Source organism: Ipomoea nil, unplaced genomic scaffold (genome assembly GCF_001879475.1).
Source record: "Ipomoea nil cultivar Tokyo-kokei standard unplaced genomic scaffold, Asagao_1.1 scaffold0114, whole genome shotgun sequence".
Lineage (NCBI taxonomy): Eukaryota > Viridiplantae > Streptophyta > Magnoliopsida > Solanales > Convolvulaceae > Ipomoea > Ipomoea nil.
In genome coordinates this window covers 1,820,291-1,848,196 of record NW_017616542.1, presented here as the reverse complement: position 1 = coordinate 1,848,196, position 27,906 = coordinate 1,820,291, and the positions used below count along the sequence as shown (strand labels likewise).

Below are 27,906 nucleotides of genomic sequence, written 5' to 3'. Positions count from 1 at the left end.
CACTATTCGCTCTGATCTGAGAAGTAAATTGGAAGTCAATTCTTCCAGCATGCTCCAATGGGATTTGCATTCTTTATTATCCAAGGATGATCCATGATCTTTTCAAGAGACAGCCTTTTTGAAGAGTCCTTCACCAGAAGCTGGCAAATTAAAGTCAACATTAACATTATATATTATTACAGAGAACAATATAATAAATGCATGCAACTAGAGTCCAGTTATCAACTGCATAATCATGAGCTTTGTTCTCCACCATTTCTGGTGCCAAGTAGTCCAACGTTCCACACATTGTATGTCTCTTGCTTCTCGATTCTACTGACCACCCAAAGTCTCCAATCTTCAGAATGCACTTTACATAAACCAGTGAACATTGGCAGTGAAGATTAACAATAACAGTAGCAGATTTACCTCCAACAAGATTCATTACAAAAACATCTTAATTGTCTACAAATTCACACTAAAACATAATTTTAACTACAACTAACACAATTAATATACAAATCAAAATCCACTTTCTCTTTACAGATGTCTTCTCCTTCAATTTCCTCCGCTGCAATTCACTCTCTATCATTACACGTACAACTACTATTTCACTCATCAACTCAGCCTTCATGCTTGCAACCAATTTCTTCAATTCCTCCATTCCACATGCGTTTTCAGTTTCTTTCCAAACAAAAAAAACCGCACCCAACATCCTCCTGAACCAATTTAAAAAAAAAAATTCTCAAAATCAAAATCAAAATCGAATTTAATCTTGAATCAAAAACGAAAAAACCTCGCCCAAGATCTAAACTCACCTTCCACCTTTGACATCCATAAAATTTCTTCCCAGAATCTCGACTTGTGCAGATTGGAGCCTTCAATCCACACCTACAGTACATAGGCGGCTCATACTCCAAGTTATTTCGCACGCTAGAAGAAGCCGAAGATGTTGACATTATACACTTGAAGCTTGTCGAACCCTAGCTCTGTTGAAGAAACGCACCTCTGTTGAAGACCTGGAAAATAGAGAGCTCTCTGTTGACGAACCCTAGCTCTGTTGAAGATGGAAGAATGCGCGAAATGAGGATGAGGAAACGAACGACCGGTAGGGTATTAGTAAATATAATCCATGTCATAAAATAACATTAATAATATTATTTATTTATTTTCCACATCAGCTCAGAGGAAAGACAACCGGTTATCAACCTACTAAAAAAGCCAATCGCACAAATTTACTTGGTAAGTGTGGCTAATTAGCGTTTATTTTAGTTCGTGGGGTGAATTGAGCACTTGGCCATAGTAGATGGGCCTATTTGACACTTCTCCCTATATATTTTCATCCTAGCTTTCTAGTAAGAGTAATTAGTTCCAACTAAAGCAGGTGGTCGGTCAGTTGTTTGAAAGTCCTTCTCTGGGAAATTCCATCATGATCTTGCTAATAACTTAAGCAGTTTGGCTCTGATACCAATTGAAATTTGCAAATCTATAACACATGGATGTTGAAACTGAAGTTGTAACACAGACAATTTGTGACGTAATTCGTGTAAGAACCCTAATCTGCAAGGCATTTCTCAATTTGAGAATTTGCCTAAATCCACTAAAATCACAATATTAAAAGTATATTGTTTAGAACCAGAGATTACACAATAGAATGATCTTTCATATCGTATTATTGTAACCTAAACACATGTACAACTTTCTAGGGGAATTTAGTAACTCTTCTCAATGACTCTCAGACCTCACAAGATTAATGTTGAATGCATGAGTCTTTGCGATGGAGAGTTGCTGCTATTTATAATACCTACTCCCTACTCTTTTGTGACTAAAGCTTGATAATCTTAATCTATCAAGGATTAGAACTTCTACCTATTTACTTTCTTTATTAGGATTGGTATTCCTTTTTGCACACAATTTCGACAATGACTCCTTGAGTCAACACGCCCCACCTTGGTTTCCATTAGAAATACAAAATCGGGCTTCTTACGGGACACTAGGTCCACAATTTCACGAACTGTGCGTGGATTGCCCATTCCACAACAGTTCCAGCTGAGAGTACTCATTGGGTCAGGCGGGTCTAGGAACCAGAACCCGCCATGAACATATTTTTTGAAGCATCAGTCATCGCAACGTCACTCCCCCCCTTCCTGGCTGACGACCACTACCTCCAGCCGTCTCCCTTCGCCTCTTTGAAACAGCAATGACAGCCACCTCAACCTCCCGTGTATTGACCGGAGTCGATGCACTGCCGCCACCCTGCAAACCTATGGAAGAAACAGCCTCAACCTCCCCCTTCGGCTTACCGCCTAACGGAATCAGCCATGGATCTCCCACAGCCATAGGGCCCCTACTGCCACCCGCCCCAAGATCAGCACTGTACGAGAATTGCTCACAGGAATGGTAGCATCCCTAGCTTTTAAACAAAATTTGTATGAGTGGCCAACATGCCGCTAAAGAAGCAAAACATGTGAAGCCTCTCATACTTAAAGTTAACCCAGCAGGTCGTTTTGTCACGTTTAAGAAGCCTCATCCTCCACTTGATAGGCCGCGTGTAACACCCCCAAATTTACACTTCCGAGCTTAGGTTAAATCAATACTTAACAAAATGAAAGAAAGTAAAGATAGATAAATAGATAATTCATTACTAATAGTATGGGGATGCTACCGTCGTAACCACCTATACTGAGATGATTACTAGGCTAAACTACTAAGTCAAATCCTCAAAATAAACATAAGGGTTCACAGACCCGCAAACTAGAGTCATAGCTCATCAATAAGCAAAACAAGGCACACAGGCCCAAGTGTCTAAGCGCTAACCAAAACATAGCATACTACAGTATATCCATAGTCTAAACATCAAGCTAGAGATAACAATGGAAACTAAACACAAGGAGCTAGGTACAAAATACTAAGGATTCCTAACTTCCTCTACGCGTGCTCAGCATCTACCAAACAAACCTGAAATGGGTTAAGTAAAAACATACAAAGGAACCCGGTTAGCATAAAAATGCTAAGTATAACTCACTCAACCCCGTAAAATAGATATAGGTTTGGAAAATAATAGTTTTGATATTTACACATATCAACACACGTAGGATCAAAGTGTATAACACAAGTATAGATATAGATAGGTCACATATTTACATATTTAAGTATATTTAAATCAAATATATAACCCAACTCACTCTCATGCTTAGACAGATAATAAATACTCACTAAACACAACTTACGCAAAGATGCAATTATAAGAGGATGAGTAAATAAGGGTAGGTATACTTGAAAAGCCATAAGAGTGGAAATAGATGTAGCTAGAGGAAAAAGAAGAAGCAGCGGCTTTCGAACCCTTAGTCGACGCCAGCGATGAGGTTGGCGAAGCTGAGGAACGGTATACGATGGTCGGCCGCTTCTTAACAACGAAAGTGATCAAGATAGAGTATATGAGGCAGGTTCTTGCCTTGGTTTGGCAGCCGGTGAAGGGGGTCCAGATAACTGAAATACAGCCGAAACTTTTCCTGTTTGTGTTCTTCCATAAAACGGATATCGATCTTGTACTGAATGAAGGACCATGGGCTTTCGAAGGTAGTTCTTTGGTGTGTAAACAGATTGAGGAGGGTGAATTGCCGGGTGATGTGATTCTTGACACCATTGATATGTGGGTTCAAGTCCATGATCTTCCGCTAGGGTACACTTCGTCAATAATTCAGGAGCAAGTCGGTAATTTTCTAGATGGTTTCTTGGCAAGGGATGACAGGTTTGATGATGCGCCATGGCGCACATTCTATTGGATATGTGTTAACCCGGTTGATAAACCGCTAAAGCACCGTATGAAATTTCTGAAGAGGGATCGGACCACTTGTTGGGTAACGTTCAAGTATGAGCGTTTGCATACGTATTGTTTTTTCTGTGGTCTTCTGGGTCATGCCTACAAATTTTGACTCAAAGCCCATAACTCTCTAATGCTTGTAGAACACTATCCCTATGGGGCAGACCTCCGCAGCGTAGGTGGACGGCGAGGGCCGAGAGAAATTGGGGAACCATGGTTGATACCAGTCGGCCAGTTCGGGAAAGTTTCGTCGACCACTTTGAAGGCTGCCGCACAGCAGCGTGATGGGACGGTGGAGTTGGCTGGGCAAAACCAAGAGGAAGATCGGGTCCTGGTTGCCGCGACTAAACAGAGGCGTGAAACAGTGGGGTCTAATAAGAGGCCAGGGTCGGGGGGAAGTGATGTGGCAATGGCAAATGTTTCAAAAAACTTGCGATCGACGGGCTCTGGTTCCCAGGCCCGCCCGACCTAATGAGTACGCTGAGTTGGAACTGCCGTGGCTTGGGTAATCCACGGACAGTTCGCAAAGTTGTGGACCTTGCGTCCCGTAAGAAACCCGACTTTATTTTCTTGATGGAAACCAAGGTGGGATGGATACATGCTGAAAACGTTCGTGTTAAACTTGGCTTTGATGGACTTTTTTATGTGGATAATGCAGGATTGAGTGGTGGTCTGGCTCTACTGCAGAGGAAAAATAATACAGCAAGGCTACTCAAGTACTCGAAGAACCATGTGGATATAGAGGTTAATATGTCTGGCTTCCTGAATTGGCGGATGACTTGTTACTATGGCTTTCCGGAGCACAACATGCGCAATGAGTCTTGGGATTTATTAAAATCACTAGCGACTAAATCTGATCTCCCGTGGGTGGTGGTTGGTGATTTTAATGACCTCCTCTACCAACATGAGAAGAGAGTGGGAAATCCGCATTCGAATGTCCTCCTTCGCGGTTTTGGGGATGTTATTAAGGACTGTGGGCTGTCCCAGATGCCTATGGATGGTTATCCGTTTACATGGGATAAAGGGCAAGGCACGACTAACTGGATTGAAGAAAGATCGGACAAGGTGTTGGCAACGGAAAGTTGGCGCGGGATTGTAACGAAAGTCAAAGTGACTAATTCGATAACCCGTTCGTCTGATCACTCTGCCCTCTTTCTTGGAATCCATGACTCCTTTAGGAGGGGTGGATCCGGTAGGATGAGTTTTTGATTTGAGATGGTGTGGCTATATGATGAGGGGTGTAGAGGTGTGGTGGAGAAGGCGTGGGAGGAGGGAAGGGATCGAGGCTTGCAGGATTGCATTGGATACTGTGGCGACCATCTATCGCGATGGGGTGGTGATTGTTTCCATAAATTTGGTGAGCAATTTATGAACCTCCAGAAAGAGCAATTGCATTTGAAAGGAAACAGTGACCCAGCCTCACTGGCTGAATTCCAACGCCTTGGGGAACTATTGGATCGTATTGAATCACAGGATGATGCCTACTGGAGACAAAGAGCCAAACAACACTGGCTAAAGAGTGCCGATGCCAACACAAATTTTTTTCACAGGTATGCCTCTCATCGTAAGAAGAAGAATACTATTGATAGACTTATGAATGATTATGGGGATTGGGTGGAAGGTGCATCTATGGAAGGAATTATATTGAATTATTTTGATAATATTTTTTGCTCTAAGTAACCCAATAGATGGGAATAATTTCTTTAATGGTGTTGCACCGCGGGTCACTCGGGCACATAATGAGTCCTTGTTGCATCCATTTACTCTAGAAGAAGTTAAATCTGCACTCTTTGTAATGTTCCCTGATAATGCACCTGGCCCGGATTGAATGAATCCGGGTTTTTACCAACGCTTCTGGGATGGGGTGGGGGGGGGGGTGGGGGTATCTCATCGTTTGTAATTGTCTATTTAAAATCTCGTTGCTTCCCCTCTGGTTTGAATGATACTGATGTAGTTTTGATCCCCAAGAAAGAAACCCCAGAACTGGTGTCTGATCTTAGGCCTATTGCATTAAGTAATGTGGTTTATAGGATTATGGCCAAGATGATTACCAATCGGATGAGAAGATAGCACTTCTGGTTAGTCTGAGCGTACCACGAAAGAAGTGGGCTAGTGTTGGTATTGAGGCAGGAAACATAGCTTGTAACACCCCCGAAATTTTTACCACATTTTTAAAACTTAAATGCACAAGCAAACATCTAATCATCAAGACATAAAGCAACGGAAGTTATATACAATCAGGGTATGTTATGCCACACCTATCTCAAGCATAGGTGCACAAGCGGGAAAAACTATCAATTCAAACAAGCCATCAAATGTCAAGGCACACAGACCGCTAAAAAGGCTCACAGGACATCAAAACATAACGTCCAGACAAGGTAGCTAAGCTATCTATTGATCCACGTCTAGCGCTCTCAAACCTCTACTCAAAACCTGTAGAACAAGGAAAACATAACACGGGAATGACACCCGTTCAGCGAAAAATGCTGGTAACCCATCAATACGCGTTCAATAGCATATATAGATAAGTATAATCAAAACCATTTTGAAACGGAATACAGTATATATCATTTCAAAACCATAGAGAGAAGTCAACTTCAAAGACTCATCAAACACTCTCGAAAGAAAGAGGAACACCATCCTCACAACAACAACAAGACAACAACATGAAAGACAAACAAATTTTACTGATCACAAAGTAGAATACATCAAGACATGCTCATAAGCAAAGAATTCACATTCCACATTTGCAACTACATGCCAAAGTGACAACTACATGTCACAAGTATCATAGTTCCAACCTTATACCCTGTTCCAACCTTATGGCTACCCCCGACCTTATTTCGGTTCCAACCTTTACCTCCTAGTGCCACCCTATACTTCTGAGTCCAACCTTTTGCCTCCGGGGACCGTCGCCCCCACCGCCGACACTCCTATTAACCACCGATCTCTCAGTACACGAGGGTACCATTCATTATCATATCACAAAACCGCCAATCTCGTGAGCAAAGCTCAAGTAACAAACCACCAATCTCAATCATAGTCATATAAGATCATCATCATTATCAAGAAGACCAAGACTCAACAATTGTCTTAATCAAGTATCAACAAAGGGTATAACAAATTACATACGTTCACATCATATGAATCAATCAAGAGATCACAATAAAGACATGAGACCATACTCAACAACAAAGGATTCCAATCCAACACCAAATGATTGTCAACACAAGTTGGCAATCTCAATACGAAGGAACAAACCACACATACTAGCATTTCAACATCAAACTAGCATGCTTATCAAACGGGTAAACCAAAAGTAGTTCCAAAGAACATTCAAGACTCACAATTAGCTCAACGAATCACAAGGTTGGTCCCTTAGCACGATTCAAGACACCAAATCCTACATGGATTCCTAACATACCGTTCTAGACATACGAAACACCAAGAAGACTCACAAATAGCCCAATAAAACAACATCGGGAGGTCAAAACATCAATACCGAGTCGAAAGAATCACGGGGAACAACCCGCCAACAATCATCAACGTTCCCCGCGGGTGGGGCCACGGGTGGACAACCACCTGCGGGTACCAACCCACGAAGCCATTGTTCCCCGCGGGTGGGGCGGTGGGTAGGGCCCTGCCCGCCGTTCCACCCGCGGGTACCACCCTGTACACCAAATGATCCCTTCGGGGATTTTCAACAACAAGTCCAAATTCAAGTCCAAAACACCCAAAATCTCACACACAACAACAATATGACTTGAACCCAATAAATAGCCAAGCAATGACATTCGAGAACCCTAAGAACAAGCTCTAAACATGCATCACCGCAAGACAATGCATCAAATCTCACAAATTAACACAAGAATCACAAGTAGAAGCCAAGAAATCATCATATAAGTAAGAAAATATGTTTTGTAAAGAATGGGTTACCTAGGAGCCTAATAACTTCCTCTTTTCACCCTTAGAAGGCCTTTCCTAAAGCTCCTCTTCCACACCAACTTCATACACAAAACAAAAGACAACAAAGATTCTATCTTTAGGAAAAGACACCTAAAAGGAGGTTAAAAACATCAAAATACCAAGGATCTTACCCTCCCCTATGCTCAAGATGAAGAAAGTAGGAATCTTGGGAGACAAACTTGCAAGACTTGGTTGCTCAAATCCTAGCTTGGAGAAGAAGCTAACTCTTTTTAGAGAGAGGTTAGAGGTTTTTGTGTTTTAGGTTGAAAGGTGAGTGAAATGAGAGAGTATGGCTAGGTTAGCTTGAATCACAATCTTTAGGTGGAAAGACATTACTACCCTTACTAATGTTGGAAAGACAAGGGAACAAGGGCACAACTCAAGAAGCATAAGGTACAACCCTTTGACTTAAGTGACTAGTCAAAATCTAGTCCCTCGACTATTAAATTTCAGGATTTTTAGGAATAAATTAGCAAAGAGATTAGGATTAATTCTCTAATTAATCCTTGATTGGTGTTTGAATTTACGGGGTGTCACATAGCTGAAGGAAGTGGTGAAGGGAATGCGGTGGGAACAGATCAGGAGATGGGCATAGGAAACGAAGGGATAAATGTTACAGCGCCTCAGAGTGGGCCACAAGAAGGTTACATAGGAGGGTCGAGGAGACATACCTACGAGGAGATGTATGAGATGATCAACACGAGATTTAACAATTTGAGTGCTCAAGTTAACTATAGTTTTGCCAACTTTGATCAGAGAGCAGCAGTAATGGAAGAAAGAATGGGGATTGAAAATGTTCAAAGATGGACCCCTTACGGATGGGATCCCGGCTACATGCCACCAGGTGGTTCTTCAGGAGGCTTTGATCAAGGTAAACCGTTAAGCTTTAAAGTTCAATTGTAGTTTTACTTGCATGACTAGTTTTGAGTGCAGTTTTAGTTAAGGTAACTGGGAACTCAGAGATTCCTAAACTTCCAAAGTATTCAAGAAAAACTCTTGAACTAATTCTTGAAATTCGAAAAGTTTCTATTTGTCTATCTCAATTTCGAGGACAAAACTCTTTTTAAGGAGGGTAGGATGTGACAACCCATAATTTTATTTTATAAATTCGGTTTTAAGAAATTCCAAAATAGCCATTTTTCACTCTATAAAAATTTTTGCGATAAAATCGGTGTTTGAATAAATTATTTTGAGCCACTTTTAAATAAATTCAACACCGGGACTTATTTTAAATCTAAAATCCTAAATTTTTGGGCACATCACGTGCCAAGTTTTTAATCCCAAAAGTCAATCTGAGTGAAATCGGGAGAAATCTGAGGAACCTAAATTAAGTGGTTGTCTAGAAAGTATTTTTGGAAAAATGCATTTTGACCCCAAAAACTATTTTAAACTATGATCCTAGACTTGGTCCATGAAGCTTGGTAGACCACAACCATCCAAACCTTTGTCTGATGCACCTCTTAGCCAAACTTTTGCCATTTTTGCCCTCCACCAATCATTGTGGGTTATCCTAAGGTTTAGTGCCCCTATAAATTAGAAATATATCAGACCCTTGCCTCTTGATTCCCAACCTTGTCTTCCCCAAAAGCTCTGCAAGAAAACCAAAGGAAAGCACAGTAAGTTTCACAGCTACTCTCATCCAATCTTAGCCTTCCGTTTCTTCTCTGCATTCCTTCTATCCTACCTCTCTCAGAACTTAGTCTTAAGGTTGTTGTATGGTTTGTTTTAGATGTTTAGAAGGTGAAGGAGGGTGTAGCTAGCTTGGGAAGAAGGTAGAATCCCATCAAAAAGGAGGAAACTACAAAGGTATAACCCCATGGTCTCCTAAAAGCTTTTATAGACTCTGTGAAGTTTTTTTATTAGTTGAAATGCTTAGAAATGCTAGATATATGTTTTGTTTGAACTAGTAAGTGATCTATTGTTGATCTATGATGTGCTGTTGAGGATTTGGGAGTGTTTGATTGCCTGAAATGCATTACAGGTGAAGAAGAATCTCACTAGTGCACAAGACAGTGTGCACCAGATGAGTCACGGAGCTAACCAATGGCCCTAGGCAATGACCATTGGCCAGCCCTGTGGAGGTACGGCCTTAGGGCACGGCTCATGGCAAGAGCCGTGGCCCTAGGTCGCCTCTTGGCGGATATAGGCGGCGGGGCTCCTCAAGCCCTGCCACAAGCCCCGCTAGGCAATAGTTGTGCACTGGCCGGGCCCTTGTGGCTCAGCTACGTGTCGTTTCGGACTGGGACTCGAGTGCCCTTGAGGCTCGGACACTCAGGATCGTTACGACGCACGAGTAGAATTTATTTTCATTGAAATTAAAGTAGAAATGAGTAATTTGCAATAGAATTTGTTATGTTTTATGCTATAGAAGTTGTCTGGGAACATTTATATTGAATGAAAATGTGAAGTATTTGGTCTTGGCTATTTGTTTGAGAAGCATGACAATTATATGATTGTTAGATTAAGAAGTATGATCAATATTTGATAAGTTATGCTAGAAAAGCATGCCTAAATGTCTATTATGACTTTTTGAGAATTTTGCCAAGAATATTAGATGTTTAGAAGTGTACAGAACATGATTTCTTGAATGCTAGATTACAGTGAATATGATTACGTGATTTGGTAAGAAGAATTGCTAGATTACTGTTCAATACTTGCTAAGTGTTTGCTAAGAAGAATTGTTAAGTAATGTGATTTAAGCATGATTTGGTATTGTTCGAGAGTTCACAGTGAAATGAAAGTGAAACATTTCTTATAGTAAAGTTCATATTTGAGAATATCATGATTTTAAGTGCATAAGTGGCTTAATGTAAGCCTAAGTATTCTTTCAAAAACTTATATCTATTTCGGAAAATCATTATCTAGTTGCATTGAGAAGTTGCATGATAAATGATTTCCAATTTGTGAGAAAAGAGAAGTTGAGAAGTTATGTGCATAAGTTTGCATAAGTAAAGTTGTTGCATGAGTTTGAAATGCATGAGCTATATCTATATGTATTTAGTGTGAGTAATCCGAGGTTTTGGAAGCCCGTTAGGACTATGTCCTTTCTGAAGAAAAGAGAAAGAAAGAAATGGACATTGTGATTCGATATGAAGTAACGATGTCGATATTCCCGAGTTCCTAGGTTGGAAACTTCCCGCGAAGCTTGGAATCCTGGTCAGGGGGTGTGCACACTGAGAGTTCGATACCTGATTCCACAGAGTTTGAGAAAAAAAACCATGAGAGTGATTCTGTGAGCGAGATGAGTATTAGGTCGGCTAGATGCCGAGCCCAGATAGATCCATTCACACATTATGGTGAAGTTCCTACCTCGCCCACGAGTATAAGTAAAGAGAGAAAGCGAGTCATTGCAACTCTAAAGAAAGCGAGTCAATGTAACTCTATAGAAAGTAAAGAAAAGCGAGTCATTGTGACTCTAAGAAACCTCCACAGAACAAGTGTTCCTTGATACAAAAGAAAGATTGTATATGTATATCTATCTATACTTATACTAAAGCATCATGTTCATCTTATTGCATAATTAAATGATTTGCACGTGTTGCATGGAAGTGAGATAAGAAGCATGACATTATACTGAGTTATATGATAGCATGAGAGTGCTTATTGAGTTTATGATAGCATGAGAGTGCTTATTGAGTTATATGATAGCATAAGACTGCTTATTGATCCGGTATGATAGCATGGGGGTGCTTATTGAGTTTATGATAGCATGAGATTGCTTATTGAGTTATATGATAGCATGAAGTGCTTATTGAGTTATATGATAGCATGAGATTGCTTATTGAGTTATATGATAGCATGAGATTGCTTATTGAGTTATATGATAGCATGAGATTGCTTATTGAGTTTATGATAGCATGAGATTGCTTATTGAGTTATATGTTAGTATGAGATTACTTGATAAAGTATAAGTATATTATTATCCACCAGTTTGAGTACGTATGATTAGTGTATATCACCATGATAAGTTAAGTATGTGAAAGCATGAGCATACCTATTTGATAATTAGGTTGCAAGCATATAGAAACCTTGATGAGCATGTTTAAATGTTGCTTAAGTGATTTAGAATACTTGATCTAAGTATGTGAAACAAATGTTTTCCAAAAGTATATACTGTAGTATTTTACAGGGTTGAGTGGCGTTATACTTAGCTTCGTGCTAACGGATTGCTTTCTTCTTGTTTGTTTGTTAACCCCTTTCAGGTGGGCTCAGTGTTTGAGCGTGCACGAGCTAGTTTAGTGCGTAGACTTTGAGATATTAGATTCTAGTGTAGTATTGAACTTGATGTTTAGACGTTACTTAATCTTTTGCTGTTTTGAACATCGGGGCTTCGTTCCCCAAGCTTTTCTTGTAGTTGTTTGAGCTTTGACTCTAGTTAGATTCCCTTTTGTAGCTTGTGCAGTCACCGTGGGTGGTGACTGTGGCGGTAACACCCTTAATGGATGGTTTCATTTAAGCTTTAATCATGTTTAAATCTTGTTTAGTTATATTTGAAAGTTAAGTAAATGTGGATTAGTATTTAGAAAAGTGGGGTGTTACACGTAGCCCCACCACAAGCTGGTCGCGTGAGTCCCGCAGGCAAGCTCCTCCCGCCGCCCCAACCGCCAAACAAGCCACATCCGTGTTGAGCTTTTGTCTCCCCGACGACGGTGTAAGCCACCTTATCACATAGTTGTCCTTCGCGGAGGAGCGCCAAAGCGTGCCACGAGACCAGCCTCAAGGAGAAAGTCATCTCCCGGGCCCTTGCGGCGACAATTCCGTGAGAGAGAGATCAAGAACAACTCACATCTTATCCTGCTGATTGCCTCAAATGTTGAGAGAGGCCCGCCACCATAAAGCCATTGGTTTTACGAGCACCATAGTACCCAAAGCGTTAAAGAAGGAATAAGTCTCGCACACCAACCCGTTAGCGAATCCGGTTCTGCTAGAAGCCACCATGAATGGCATGCCGCTCTGATTGAGCTTGCAGCAGTTCGAGGCAGCCCAAAAATCCCAGCGAAAAAACTCCAAACTTGGCGAGCCATAGCGCACCGATATAGGCAGTGCTCCAAATCAGCTGAATCAGAACGACACAGAGGAGAAACAGAGGGAGAACACACCACCCTGATTTTCTAAACAATGTCTGGAAACAGTAAAATCCGGCGCAGCAATCGCCACATGAACAGCAAAACACGCGAAGGAATTCCACCACCCCAAATACAAAGAGAGGACAAACTCATACCTTCTTTCAGACGCAGGACCTCATACGCCGATGAGAAAGTGAAATCACCAAAGGAAGAAGTTGACCAATACAGCGCCCCCCGGATTTAACCATTGTGTTCTCATCCACAAAGTCTTTGAGCTGCTACATCCTCCTCCACGTAATTGAGCCTGCTGCACATGGGGAGTCCAGGTATCTGGACCGCATATAATCACTCCACAGTGAGTCTCCTTGGAGCCAGTTGCAGTAGAGCTTGGCAGAAAAGGTCTGTTGAATGCAATCAAGAGACCGAAGCCCGGGCCCTCCTTCTTCTACAGGAAAGCACACATTTCTCCACGAGGCCCAATGTCTTTTCGGCTTCCCATTTTCCATACCCCATAAGAAGTTGGCAAATCTGGATTCTAGTGCATTCTCAATCTGCTTAGGCAGGAGGAGTGAAGAGGCATTTTAAAGCGGTACCATGGAGAGTACGTGACGGATTAATGTCAAGCAACCTCCCAGAGAAAGCAGTTCTCGTTGCCAATTGTGTAAATTACCATCAATCTTCTCTAACAAATGGTAATAGTAAAATGGTCGATTTTTGCCCTTAAAGAGGTTAACTCCAAGGTAACGAAAAGTCAAAGTTAACCTCTGCATTCCCAAAACCCATGTCATGGCATTTGCCCTGATGTGCGTACATTTACTGGAGGTAACGAAAAAACTCTTGTTGTTGTTCATTTTTTGCCCCGACCCATGTTGGTATTGATTTAAAACATCGGCAAGGGCTGTTAGCGAGGCCGAGGATCCATTTACAAATATCAAAATGTCATCCGCGAAGGCCAAGTGGGTGACCGGAGGGCAGTTTGGTGCTGTAGAATATGGAGACAATAAACCCACCCCAACTTTCAAGATTAAGGTTCGCGAGAGGGCTTCTGATGCCAAAATGAAGAGGAGTGGCGAAAGCGGGTCCCCCTGTTTGACTCCCCTAGTTGGCTAGAAAAATCCAAAACTGACACCATTAACTAGAACTGACAGCCTTGTTGCTTCCAAATTATTCATGATGATGTTTATGAACATAGCCAGGAAGCCAAGCCGTTCCAACACCGCTCTTAAGAAAGGCCTTGAGACTCTATCAAAGACCTTCATCATGTTAGGAATAAATTGTAATAGATTTTGATATGCCATATTGTAAATCGTAGAAACCCAATTTTATTTTGGTTAGGCTAGTCGAGTCATAGACCAAGAAAAGGAAAAAATAAATTCATTAGTTGAGGAAAATAGATGAAGAAGATATAAAGCCTAAAATCAAGAATTTGCCTAGTGAAAATGGCAAACAGAAGAGGAAGATGTATGCATATGAAGATGTGTACACAAGTTATGAAGACTTTCATCCTAAGAAGAAATCTCTCAAAGAAATTTAAGAAGAAATCTCTCAAGGAAATTCAAGAAGAAATCCCTCAAGATATCCCTCAACAAATCCCGAAGAAGAAAGAACGTGACTTGAAGTTTGCATGAAGCTATCTTGAAGATCAAGCATCTATAGAAAGAAAGGAATACACCAAGTAAAACGAGATGATAACTAAAAGGTTGTACGGACGAGTTGGTAGAAGCTTGAAATATTATACGTAAGGTAATAGGTTTAAATCTCACATCCCACATTCTTTAAAAGAAGCCAAGTTTTTAAATCCATCAGATGAAGTATGGGACGCCATTTTTAAACCTCAAGCACATATCTGCAACGTTATCTTATCCTTATGGGATGCCATTTTTGAACATCAAGCACATATCTGCAACGTCATCTTATCCTCTTAAAAGGCTATACAGCTAGAAGAAATTCAAAAATGAGAACGTTTCTTTCCAACGGATAGATTCTCATTACCAGCTATAAAAAGATGAAGATTGAAGCAGTGGAGAGCAGAAGCAAGTATACAAAAGAAGATAAAAACGAGAACGTTTCTTTCCAACGGATAGATTCTCATTACCAGCTATAAAAAGATGAAGATTGAAGCAGTGGAGAGCAGAAGCAGGTATACAAAAGATACAAAGAGCAAAGAGCAAAGCAAAACAGAGCATACGAAATTCAAAAGAGCTTTCCATCTCAAGAGCTTAAATTGATATATTCTTAGTGAGATAAACACTCAGAGTGATACATAGCTTACAAAAAGAAATATCCAAGAGTGTTAGAATCTTCATCAACTACCAAGAGACTAAGCGCATCATTGAAGATCAACTACAGAGTCTCGAAGTTGGAATCAAGGCAAACTTGTTTTGGAGCAAAACAAGAGAAAGGAGGAAAGTAGCACTGAGTTGTGAAATCCTGGATTGTCACACGGAGTTGTGAGATCCGAAGCAGCAGTGTCGGAGACATTGGGCATGATTAGTGCGGGCTTTGTGATCAAAGCACTAGATCATGAAGGAGCGTTTCTACCGGAGCGTAGAAGACTGGGGGAAAGTAACATGGAGTCGTGAAATCCTGGGAAAGTAACGCGGCAACGTGAAACCCGAAGCAGCAGTGTTGGTAGCACTAGGCGTGATTACTGTGGGCTTGGTGATCAAAGAACTAGATCATGGAATTCATTGTATCTTGGAACCAAGAAGTGGTGGATATAGTGAATTGCTCTTGGAGATAAGAGCAAGTGGAGTAGGAGGATTACACCACCTCCGAACCACTATAAATTGCCTTGTGTTCTTTATTGCTTTCTTTACTTACTGCTCTTGCTTGCTTCTAACGAGAATAATCTTGACACAAATATACGCACACCGTATTGTTTATTATTTTCGCTATGCACCGGACTCTAACAATCTAGTTAAGTGTCTTGGTTTCTCTGTTGCCTTAGCAATTGTTGTACTGTGCTAAAAAGTTCAAAAGTCTATTCACCCCCCCCCCCCCTAGACTTTTACCTTACCTCTTTTGGGACCAACACATCATATCCAGTTTGACAATCATAGTAGCACCGCGGCACCTTTTGTTAAGGTATTGCAGAAGTTCAAAAGCCAGCAGCACGTTATCTTGAATACTACGACCCTTCACAAAACCCGCTTGCCCTCGGAAAATCAGTTTTGGGAGGACAAGGTTTAATCTAGATGCAATTACTCGAGTGAAAACTTTACTGATGAAGGTACAGAAACTGATCGGTCTGCAGTCAGCAAACGAATCCTGTAGGCCTTTTTTGGGATTAAAACTATCTGTGCACTTGCCATCGCCAGAAGGACCGGGACCCCTATAAAAAAAGTCCTGCACCGCCCAGAAAACATCCTCTTTTACCAAATCCCAGCAGTACCTGAAGAAAGCACCTGAGAATCCGTCCGGTCCCTCCTTCAACCACTTTACCACGGATTTAACCTCCTCGGGCATTAGGGGGCGCAGTGAGCGAGGGAGAGTCTTGCGCTACCAAATCCTCAGGGAGGCATTGCAAAAGAGTGTCCAAGCCCAGGAAATCTTCAGCCGAGAAAAGTCCAGAGAAAAAACTAATCGCCTCACTCTGTATGTCTGCTTGACCGGTGAGTAAAAAACCCCTCGCATTCTTTATAGAAGAGATTCGCTGCCTGCGCTGTCTGTCTTTAACCACTGAATGAAAGTAGCGAGTGTTTGCGTCTCCCTCCTTCAACCACTTTACCCTGGCATTTTGTTTCCAGAAGCACTCTTCCTATTTGAGAGCTAATAAAAGGTCAGCCTGCTTAGCCTGAAGCGCAGTGCGAGCTTTCCCGGAGGGATCACCGGCGTGGCTACGTTCTGCCTCAGCTACCTCTGATTCCAAGGCTTTAACCCGGTCAAAGACGTTACCAAAAATATTCTTGTTTCACTCCTTAAGAGTCACCTTTAGCCGCTTCAGTTTGAAAGATAGGGCTCTCATGCTGCCACCGTCAGCCGGCAACTCCCAGCTGCGGCGAACCACTTCCATAAATCCTGGAAGCGTAAGCCACATACGCTTGAAGCGGAACTGCTTTGGGGATGACAAAGACTCATTTGCGTCGTGGAGAATCAGGGGTGCATGATCCAAAGTGGTTATGGCTAGAACACTAATTCGAACATCTAAGAAGACATCCCTCCAAGTCGAGCACATCAGAAAACGATCCAGTCTCTTCCAGACTGGACCTGCAGTTCGAACTCCATGCCAAGTATAAAGATTCCCCATTACATCCAAGTCTATTAGATCATTGTCGCAAATAAAAGATGAGAAATCAGCGATCACTACAAAAAAAACGCCTATATAACGCCGGATATAGCGACGGTAAATTTCTGTTGCTAATGTAGCGATGGAATAACGACATTATAGTGACGGATTTTATTTTTTTGAGTAAATGGACATTTAGCGACGGATTAGCGAGGAATTTATGATAGATATTGCGACGGAATATTTCCGTCGTTAAATACGTAGCTAATCTAAGCGGCAAATTTTGGCGCAAAATATAGTGACGGATTACGACGAATTATTCGCAAGCTAACTTCAAAATTTGTAAAAAAATGTATCTGTTACAAGTTAGCGACGGATTTTTGAATCCATCTCTAAATATAGTGACGGATTGAATAATCGGTCGTTATATAGCGACGGATTATAGAATCTGTCGCTAAACTTTACAGTGTTAAATTTTATATTTATAATTTAACGACGGATTTAATAATCCGTTGCTATCCTTTACACGGCCAAAGCTATTTTATAATATAGCGACGGATTAATCCGTCGTTATTATTATTACTTTAAAGAAAATTATAATCCTAAATTCCAAACCCTAATTCTTATTTCCCTTGCGCTCCTCTGAAGTCTGAACCAGACCAAACTGCTCCAACCTCCAGGAATCTGTCTCCCCTAATCTGTTGCTCCAACCAAACCCTAAGTCGCCCCTAATCTGTCGCCTCCCTGCTGCGCTCGACCGCCTTCCCTTGCTGTCGGCTCCAACCTCCTTGAACTCACGAAGGTATGACGGTAGTTAACACCAGCGGGTCGAGTCTGTCATTGGTGAAGTCTGGATTCAAATTCCAGGAGTATTTAAGTTACTTATCGCTACTCCTGTTTCTAAATCCACACTACTTTATCAAGGTACTCCTTGCTGCTTATTTCACGATGCTTTATTGATCTTCACGGCTTGAAGTGTGATGCACAAGTGAATTTGTTTCACTCAATAAGTTTTTAAAAAAAAATCAAAAGCTCTAATTTTCTGATTCTTTGTTGATCTTTTTATAGTTATTTGAATGTCAATTTGGCTTTTCAAGAATTTGAATTTAAGGAATTCTGGAGTTTTGGATTGTTAATGATATGCATTCGTGTGCATGTGTATTATGTTTTACTTAATATTTTGCAATTCAATTTACGGTAGATGTAAAACTTTTGTTCATGTGAAAAAAAAAAGTTATTACTAGTAATGATTACATATTGACTTTTTATTTTCTAATTCTAACTCTAATGCCAATGGAGATTTCGTAGAAGTTTACTGCTATGAAATTGTTAATGTAATCACAACGAGAAAGGGCCATTGATTTGAAGAGCTTTATTAAAAATAGCTTGTTAATGATTGATAAGTTTGTTTACTTTTTATATATTTATTTTTAATAGATGTGAGACTGTATTTAGTATATGGTAAATTTATATTTTTGCTTGAATGTGCGCATATGTATATATGTAGTATATAATTGTATACACTAGTCATTTATTGCACACAAACTGAGCCCGTGATTCTCTTGCATTCATAATCAATGCTTGATGTCTCAATAGCATTCAACATTCCATTGCAAATTTTGTGTCAGTGTGCCAGATTATTAGAATATTTGCTACTATTATGTAGTCTCTTGCTTTTGTCTAGGTTCCAGAGTGTTTCATCCACATCTTACAGTCTCTTGCACTGACATACTAAAACTGTGAACTCTGGATTACGATGTGATGGTTAGATTTTGATTTTCAGGAGTTCAATTTAAAGATTGAGCTGTTCTTCATAAATACTGCTTTTGATTATATCCCCATTTTAGAGCTGAACTCTATGAAGTTGAAATAAGTTGGTAGGAAGATTTTTGGAGGAGTATTGCTTTCCCATTTGTACTAATTGGTAATTTATTCCTTCCCAAAGTCGTTTTGACGGGAAATAACAGAACAAAGAGTGTTTTGCTTGGCCTATAGGGTGTTGTCAAGAAGGTTGTTGCCTATTCGGCTTGGTGGTTGGCACTGGCTGGTATTACTCTTCACTCTCTTAGCACAATATATACATTACTTACCATGCCAATGCTTTGAATATCTGTTAGTCAACCAACAGAACTGCATTTAAGCCATCAAGTTTCTGAGTTAGGTTGTAGTTTGCTTCATTGGACTCTCTGGAGTCTTGTATTGGTTAGCAGTTAGTGGATGTTTATTTGTTGCATTTAATATTTTGTAAATAATAGTTTTTCCATAGTCTAGCCAGCCCGGTGAAGTAGTTATTAGTTAGACATACCTCTGTTTCTTGATATTAAAAAGCATTATTGCTTTATTTTTATCCTTTGTTTCTATAAGAATTTCTTCGTATGATTTCTGTCTCAAGGAACTGCAGTTTAGATTTTTTTTTTTTTTAATGAACTCCAAATGTGCCTTCCCTTCCTTGCTTGCATTGCTGTGCTATTTTGGTTGGTAGTGGTAATTGTTGTCACTACTACTAACATGGACAAAGCCAAATAATTTTATTTTTTATTATTAAGTGTTTGTGGTGAAACAATGAACTTACTGCACACTATTCTCTTCTGTTTAAAACAGAAAAAATAAGGAAACTTAAAAAACAATGTGCTTCTCTTTTGTCTCCATGGGTTCTTTTGTATGCTGGATGATAGTTGTTTTTGTGTCTACTCATGGTAAAAATGAGCTCCAAGAGTTATGAAACCTCTCTTAATTTTGTCAAGTGATATTTGAGGGCTTGAAATTATGTTTGGGACCATTCTTTTTCCTTAAATTTTTGATATATTGCATTGTTTTATTTGCTCTATATGCTGAAATGACTTAAGTAACTTTAATTTGACCTTGGGCTGTTTATTTTTCTGAATGGAATACTTTTCCCTTTTTGGAGGTATTGATGAACCTTTGCAGTCTCACTGCTTTTATGGAGCCATTGATGGAATGGATATATGTTAACAAGGATGGTGCACAAGTTGGACTAGTGGGGAAGGATGCTATTAGAAGATTCTGTTCAAAGGAAATAGATTGGTCCACAAAGTGTTGGCCTTCTGGGATGACTGATTTGTACTATTTTTAACAATGTAATATTACACCATGCTATACATTTGTTATTATTATTGAGTTTAAATGTTTTAATATAATATATTTTACAATTATATTATTGAAGTACTATATTATAGGTTTAATGCAAGTATTTGAAATTAATTAACAGGTGATTATTTTTTTAAAAAAAAAATTAGCAACGCACAAATATTGTAGTATATCCGTAGCTAAGTACTTAATAACAATAAATAATGACAACGAAATAGTGACGGAAAAATCTGTTTCTAAATTTAGCGACAGAAAATTCCGTCACTATTCCCTAGCAAATTTCGTCACCGGATCGTCGTGGTAGAAAACTAGCGACGGATTTTTTGTTACTTTAGAGACGGAATTTCCGTTACTAGATTTAGCGACGGAATTTTCTGTCGTTATTCTCTTGCAAATTTCGTCGTCAAATTGTCACAGAGAGGAAAATAGTGACGGATTGTTTTTGTTTAGCGACGGAAATATCCGTTGTTAAAATTAGCGACGGAAATAAATTGTGTCGCTAAGTTCTAGCGACGCGCCTTTTAGCGACGGACCAATTCCGTCTCTAATCCGTGGCTAATCACTTTAGCGACGGATTTTTCCTATTTAGCGACGGAATCGGTCCGTCGTTATTTTCACATTTTTTTGTAGTGGATTCTATTAGTGTCTGGCCAAGCACTGGCTATGCATGCAATCACACTTGAGATGACATTAAAGTCTCCTCCCAACAGAACAGGTGAGGAGTTGTCTAGGAGAACTGTAAGCTATGCCCAGAGCTGTGCTCTCTCCCCTCTTGTGTGCTTCGCATAAATTATTACAAAACGAAAAGCAAATTGCCATGGCGAGTAGACAACCTTACAACAAACGAATTGGTCACTATCCACCTCAATCTCTACCTCAAAATTGTCTGACCAGAGGAGCCAGATTTTGGACTCCGATGAAGCATAACCATCAAAAAATCCAAACTCTTGCACCATGTGAATCAAGCGATCTTGAGCGAGCATAGGCTCGATTATGGAAGCAAAGTAAACACGCTCACATCTAAGAAGTCTTTTGAGCCTACGTCGTGAGGAGAGTAAGCCCCTGACGTTTCAGCTGAATATATTCATTTCAAACGGTGGGAAAAAGAGACTCTGGCGATTTTCCCCGCCGCAAGACGAGTTGTGACGACTGGCACCTGGGAAGAGCAATCCTTTCTTGGCCTGCTTTTCTTCTTGCTCACTGTGACAAAGTTATCCTGCTTCGAACCTCCCAACTGTGAAGCAAAGATTTTTACTTGCCTCTTTCTAGGAATCCAGTAGAGATTGAGTGAAGGCCTATGCATTATGTTCTTCATCTCCATCTGACAAATGGCCTGGCTGCGATTCTGTTGACTGTGAACGCTGAATGCCTTGATTATTAATAATATTCACCCCAGCGAAGTGTTGACAATCGGGACTGTCAGCGGTGTTGTTGAACTCCCTACTTCTATTTCGTTCGGTCAACCATCTGGAGCATTATCTTGCCGATCATCTGGGCATGTAACAACTTGGTTGATCGATGGGCGCCATCTTTTCCGCGGTGGGACTAAAAGCGGTTGTCAGGAAGGGCGTGATTCTGTCACCACCACATCCCGTCGTGGCTCATGGTGTTGTCTGTCGTCTTTAACGCGGCACTCTGAAGCCAAGTGCCCAAACTTCGGCATCCCAGATAGTAGGGTGGAATGTATTCATACGAGCCGTTGTTGATCCAAATATGATCCGTCGGGGTGGTACTAACATCCAGTTTCGTACAGACCCTAGCCACAGAAGGCTAGTTGTGTGACAGAGTTGAGGCATCTACTTTCAACGGGGAACCAATGAGATTTGCAATTGAATAAATTGCTCTCTTATCCTGCAGATGAGCTAGCAGTCCCTCCAAAGAGATCCAGACAGGCACAATCGGTGACTCTATCTCGGGGAGAAAATTGGGCGTCCATTTGAACACCCGCATGAGAGCTCCTTTGATCGACCAGGATTTCCTTAGCCAGCATCGTTGGAAGTCAGCCCCGTGATCAATGAGTATGCAAACATAAGCATTTCAATATAGACTTTGAAAATAGTTGAGTAATGATATAAGAATGGTCAAACACTTTAAATGTACAAAATATACATGAATCAAGATCATAGACATTCATGAGACATCTTTAAGTCATAACATATTACCAATGGACTCATCAAATAATGACTTACACTCATGTAATCATATCAAACACCTTTTAATAATCATACTTGAATAACACTTGAAAAAAATAATAGATCATGATTTGTATTTGAAAATGGTTTGCAAACAATCATGTTTAATATTTTTTTCACGAACACGTCAAGTCCCAAGCCGTACGAGTCACTCGGACCAGTGAAAATGAACCGTGGCCGGACCCTAGGGGCAAAAAGGGAATTTCACCCAGGCCCATACCACGCAGGACCAGGCAGGCAGGGCTTGCAAGCCCCGCCGCAGGCGCTGCATAGTATTGGGCGTGACTAGCAGTGCACAAGGCGCTGCCCTTCACGCCCTGCCAGTACAACTGAGGAGGATGAGGTAATAGCCCATCCTCCTCTGTTCTTCCCCGATAGCAACTGTGAACCATAGTATATTTATTATTATTATTATCTTTGACTAGTCTTGTAACAGGTTTGTTTTGTTATGGTCTCCCTGTTAGATATGATAGTATTACGGTAGTTGTTATTGGTTTTATATTGTAACTCCTATCCTATTGGGTTGAATAATCTGAAACAGTTATCTCATCTGGTATCAGATAGACCAGGTACTCTCTCTTTCTCTCCTCTCCCCACAAACCCGTCGAACCCCCACCTACCCTTCCCGGCGACCGCCATGTCCGGTGCATCCAATTCATCCGAGCGCAGAGTCACCACCGATGATGGAGCACATCCGGTCGCCCAATCCTCCCTCTCAAATGCCCACCACTTCGTATCCATAAAGCTCACATCCCAGAATTTTTTATTCTGGCGAATACAGTTAGTGCCATTTCTCAAAGGTCAAGAGCTCCTCGGCTTTATTGACGGAGAAACGCTGTGCCCACCACTGATGATTAAGGTCACGCCGTCCGACTCCAGTTCCGCCGCGACGACATTCGGCTCCACCCCGAATCCGGCCTACCGTGCGTGGGTTAAACAGGACCAGTCTCTACTGTCTCTGTTAATCTCTTCATTGTCTGATGAAGTAATGTATCTAGCGGTTGGCAAGACTACATCCAGGGAAGTCTGGGAGTCTATTGGAACTGCTCCTGGTTGCTCAACCAGGGCCCGATGCCTAAGCTTGCTCGGACAGTTCCACGCACTCTGGCAAGGCAATGCAACCGCGGCAGAATACCTGGGGCGCGCTCAGCTTCTTGTTGAGGCATTGGCTCACGCTGGTCGACCGGTGTCATTGGACGAACAAAATCTATTCGTGCTTTGCGGACTATGCCCAGAGTTCCGCTCAATGGCCTCCTCCCTCACGGCGGCTGGCCGACGGGTAACCATTCCCCAAATCGGTGACTATTTACAAGCACAGGAGTTTATACATGCAGATGACTTTTCGACCGGCGTTGATGGTGGGCTACTGCAGGCGCCGTCTGCAATGTATGCTGGAAGGGGTCGTCATGGTGAAGGCGGACGCGAAAACTTCAGCAATCCCGGACGCGGTAGTCAGGGCCGAGGCCAGAATGGTAGCAATTGGTGCCGTGGTGGTCGAGGCAGTGCACCCCGATGCCAAATCTGCCGGGCACAGGGTCACACCGCGCTATATTGTTATAAGCGATATGCTCCCGCACCACCGGCTCAGGCCAATCTTGTGGTCTCCGGTGAAGATGCCGCAACAACAACAGCCTCGGCCTCCGGGTGGTTCCCGGACACAGGGGCGACGGCCCACGCCACACCGGATCAGTCCATGCTAGCGCAGTCAGACGAATATAACGGAGGGGATGTCCTCCGTGTTGGCAATGGCGCAGGTTTGAGAATTTTGCGAGTTGGTTATGCATATGTACCTTCCGAGTCTAAATCTTTAGTTTTATCTAATGTGCTTTGTGTCCCGCAATTGTCTGTTCCCTTACTGTCAGTGCATCGGTTTACAAATGAAAACAATGTCTTTTTTGAATTTCACAGTGACTGTTTTATTGTGAAGGATTCAATAACCAGGGCGGTTCTGCTTAAAGGGCCCACGTTGGGAGGTCTATACCGGCTTCCAGTCTCGCAATCCCATTTTGCTTATATTACCGCCCATGCGTCTTCCACAGTTTGGCACAGCAGGTTGGGTCATCCACATTCCCACGTCCAAAATTGCATCCTAAAATCGTGTCTAGTTGCACTAAATAAAGCCGAGTCAGCGGGTTCATGCAAATCGTGTCATCTCGGGAAAGCATCAAGATTTCCATTAGATAGAGTTTTACATTCTAGTAAAAATGTATTAGATTTGCTATATACCGATATCTGGGGTCCAGCTCCTGTAATCTCGGCTAGCTACTTTTTACTATTTGTAGATGATTATTCGCGATTCTGTTGGTTTTATCCCTTACGGGTAAAATCTGATATATATATATATATAAAATCTTTGAGTCGTTTCGGGTCATGGTAGAACGCCAGTTTTCGCGTTCTATCAAGTCTATTCAGTCGGATCTAGGAGGGGAATATCGCAAGTTGCATCATATTTTCACTCAACTTGGTATTGTTCACCGTCAGTCTTGTGCATATACGCACGAACAAAATGGGCGAGTTGAACGCAAAAACCGGCACATAGTTGAAACCGGGTTAGCCTTAATGGCCGAAAGCTCAGTCCCACAACAATATTGGGATTACGCCTTCGAAACAGCCACCTGCCTAATAAACTACTTACCCACATCCGCCTTAAAATTCGAAAACCCATACACTCTCCTACATAAAACCCCCCACCATACACGTTTCTTCGAATCTTCGGGTGCCTGTGTTACCCATATCTTCGGCCTTACAATCGGCACAAGATAGAGTACCGTTAGGCACCCTGTGTCTTTCTAGGTTATCCACCCTCCTTTAGGGGTTACAGATGCATAGACTTAACGAGTGGAAAGATCTATATCTGCCGCCATGTCCACTTTGATGAATCTGTTTTCCCTTTTACAGGCTTAAAAAAACAGGCTACAACATCTGTAATACAACAGCCGGCACCCTTGGCCACTCACTACTACAGAAATGATATACTACGTCGCTTAATAGAAGGCAGTTTTTTAAATAACCGCCTTCTATTATATTTTGTTATACTACGAAACATAATAGACGTCGCTTTTCTAAATAACCGCCTTCTATTATATACTACGGCACTTAATAGACGGCGGTCTTTAAATAACCGCCTTCTATTATATACTACGACACTTAATAGACGGCGGTCTTTAAATAACCGCCGTCTATTATATACGACGTCACTTAATAGATGGCGGTTGTTAAATAATCGTCTTCTAATATATATTTACGTCACTTAATAGACGGCGGTTTTAAATAACCGCCTTCTAATATATATTTATGCCACTTAATAGACGGCGGTTTTAAATAACCCCCGTCTAATATATATTTACGTCAATTAATAGACGGAAGTTCTTAAATAACCGCCGTCTAATATATATTTACGTCACTTAATAGACGGCGGTTGTAAATAACCGCCTTCTAATATATATTTATGTCACTTAATAGACGGCGGTTTTAAATAACCGCCTTCTAATATATATTTACGCCACTTAATAGACGACGGTTTTAAATAACCGCCGTCTAATATATATTTACGTCAATTAATAGACGTCGGTTCTTAAATAACCGTCGTCTAATTTATATTTACGTCACTTAATAGACGGCGATTGTAAATAACCGCCTTCTAATATATATTTACGTCACTTAATAGACGGCGGTTCTTAAATAACCGCCTTCTAATATATATTTACATCACTTAATAGACGGCGGTTCTTAAATAACCGCCGTCTAATTTATATTTACGTCACTTAATAGACGGCGGTTGTAAATAACCGCCTTCTAATATATATTTACGTCACTTAATAGACGACGGTCGCCGTGTAAAGGTGTGATACTCGATATTTTTTTGGGCATTGTACGAGGACCGTATGTGCATACGACTAATTTTATTAAATTTTCCTAAATCAATATTATTCATTAAGCTTAATAGTTTCTTAATCCAAGAAAACCTAGTATTTTCTAATTATATACATGTGCACGTATATTATGTTCCTACATAGCATAATTAACCATTTCTCTTGTGGTTTGATGGTATTTGGTATGGACCTTTAAAAAAGTAGGTTCGGGATTGATTCCCATCCCAAGCGTGGATTGGAATATTTTTGATAAAAATGATCCTTGGCTTTACACTGCACCTTGGGCTCGGGGCCTTGAGCCCCCCTGAACCCTAAGCAACCAAGGCCCTGAGCCCTGAGCATAACTTGGATTGTGGTGCGCTTGGTACTTGGGAACCAACGGGAAGTCTGATTCCATGGCACTGCGAGACGTGACTCATAAGTGAAATGAACCAAGCGACTCCAGGAGCCAGCATTTTATTTTATTTTCTTTTAAGGTGAAAAATATATGTATAGACAGCGGTTCCTCAAGAAAACCGCCGTCTATACATATGAATAGACGGCGGTTCTTATATTGAACCGCTGTCTATACATATGAATAGACGGCGGTTCCTCAAGAAAAGCTCCGTCTATACATATAATTGTTGAGATTACACGACATACATCGTGAGATTAGACGGCGGTTAGCAACCGCCGTGTTTTAGAAGTATACACGGCGGTTCAAATAACCGCCGTAGAAAGTTTTTATTTACAAAGGCGGTCACTTAAACGGCACTTCAAGAACCGCCGTGTATTTATAAAAATAACCGTCATGGTAAGTGTGTTTTGTAGTAGTGACTGGGTCGATAGTAACACAGTCTGATTCTATGCAACCGACTGTTCAGCCGTGTACAGACAGCCCTACACCCCCAGTCTTGGCTATTGAAGGGCCCGTTCAGCCACGACGCTGTAAGGCTCGAGTTCCGCCTCAACCGCTTACAATGCGGCTCAGGCACATGACTCAGGGAATGGGCGAAGAGTTTCATGCCCTTAATGCCACTATAGAGCCAACATGCTACTCACAAGCAGTTGGGCATCCTGAGTGGCGTGAAGCTATGGATCAGGAGTTTAATGCCCTAGTACATAACAGTACATGGACACTAGTCCCGGATGAGCCACACATGAATGTCGTTGGCTGCAAATGGGTGTTCCGAACCAAGCGCACTGCAGATGGCTCAGTTGAGCGATACAAAGCCCGATTGGTTGCAAAAGGGTTCAATCAAGTGGCCGGTGAAGATTTCTTTGATACTTTTAGTCCGGTAGTCAAACCGACTACAGTCTGGCTCCTGCTCTCTTTAGCCGTGACAAAGCATTGGACTCTGCGACAGCTAGATGTCCATAACGCCTTCCAAAACGGCCATCTGGCTGAAACGGTATATATGAAGCAACCACCGGGATATGAAGATCCGGTTCATCCTGATCATGTGTGCCATCTACAACAGTCGTTGTACGGCCTTAAACAGGCACCCCGGGCATGGTTCAAGAGATTGCATGACTTCTTATTAACTGCAGGTTTCTTGGCATCCAAGACTGATGTTTCCCTCTTCTATTATTCCACTGGCACTTCACGTGTGCACCTGTTGGTCTACGTCGACGACATCATCATGATGGGAGACGATCCGACTCTAGTCTCCACTCTACTTGACAGGCTGGC

At 41.4% G+C, this 27,906-nt stretch overlaps 2 protein-coding genes across 2 annotated transcripts; both read left to right on the top strand.

The window, feature by feature from the left end:
- Positions 1–5,017: 5,017 nt before the first annotated feature.
- LOC109149047 lies at positions 5,018–5,872 on the top strand. Its single transcript, XM_019296705.1, has 2 exons — positions 5,018–5,423; positions 5,757–5,872. The coding sequence occupies exons 1-2, from the start codon at positions 5,018–5,020 to the stop codon at positions 5,870–5,872; spliced, it is 522 nt and encodes a 173-aa protein (XP_019152250.1).
- Positions 5,873–22,999: 17,127 nt separating this feature from the next.
- Positions 23,000–24,318, top strand: LOC109148906. Its single transcript, XM_019296648.1, has 2 exons — positions 23,000–24,116; positions 24,290–24,318. The coding sequence occupies exons 1-2, from the start codon at positions 23,000–23,002 to the stop codon at positions 24,316–24,318; spliced, it is 1,146 nt and encodes a 381-aa protein (XP_019152193.1).
- Positions 24,319–27,906: the final 3,588 nt, after the last annotated feature.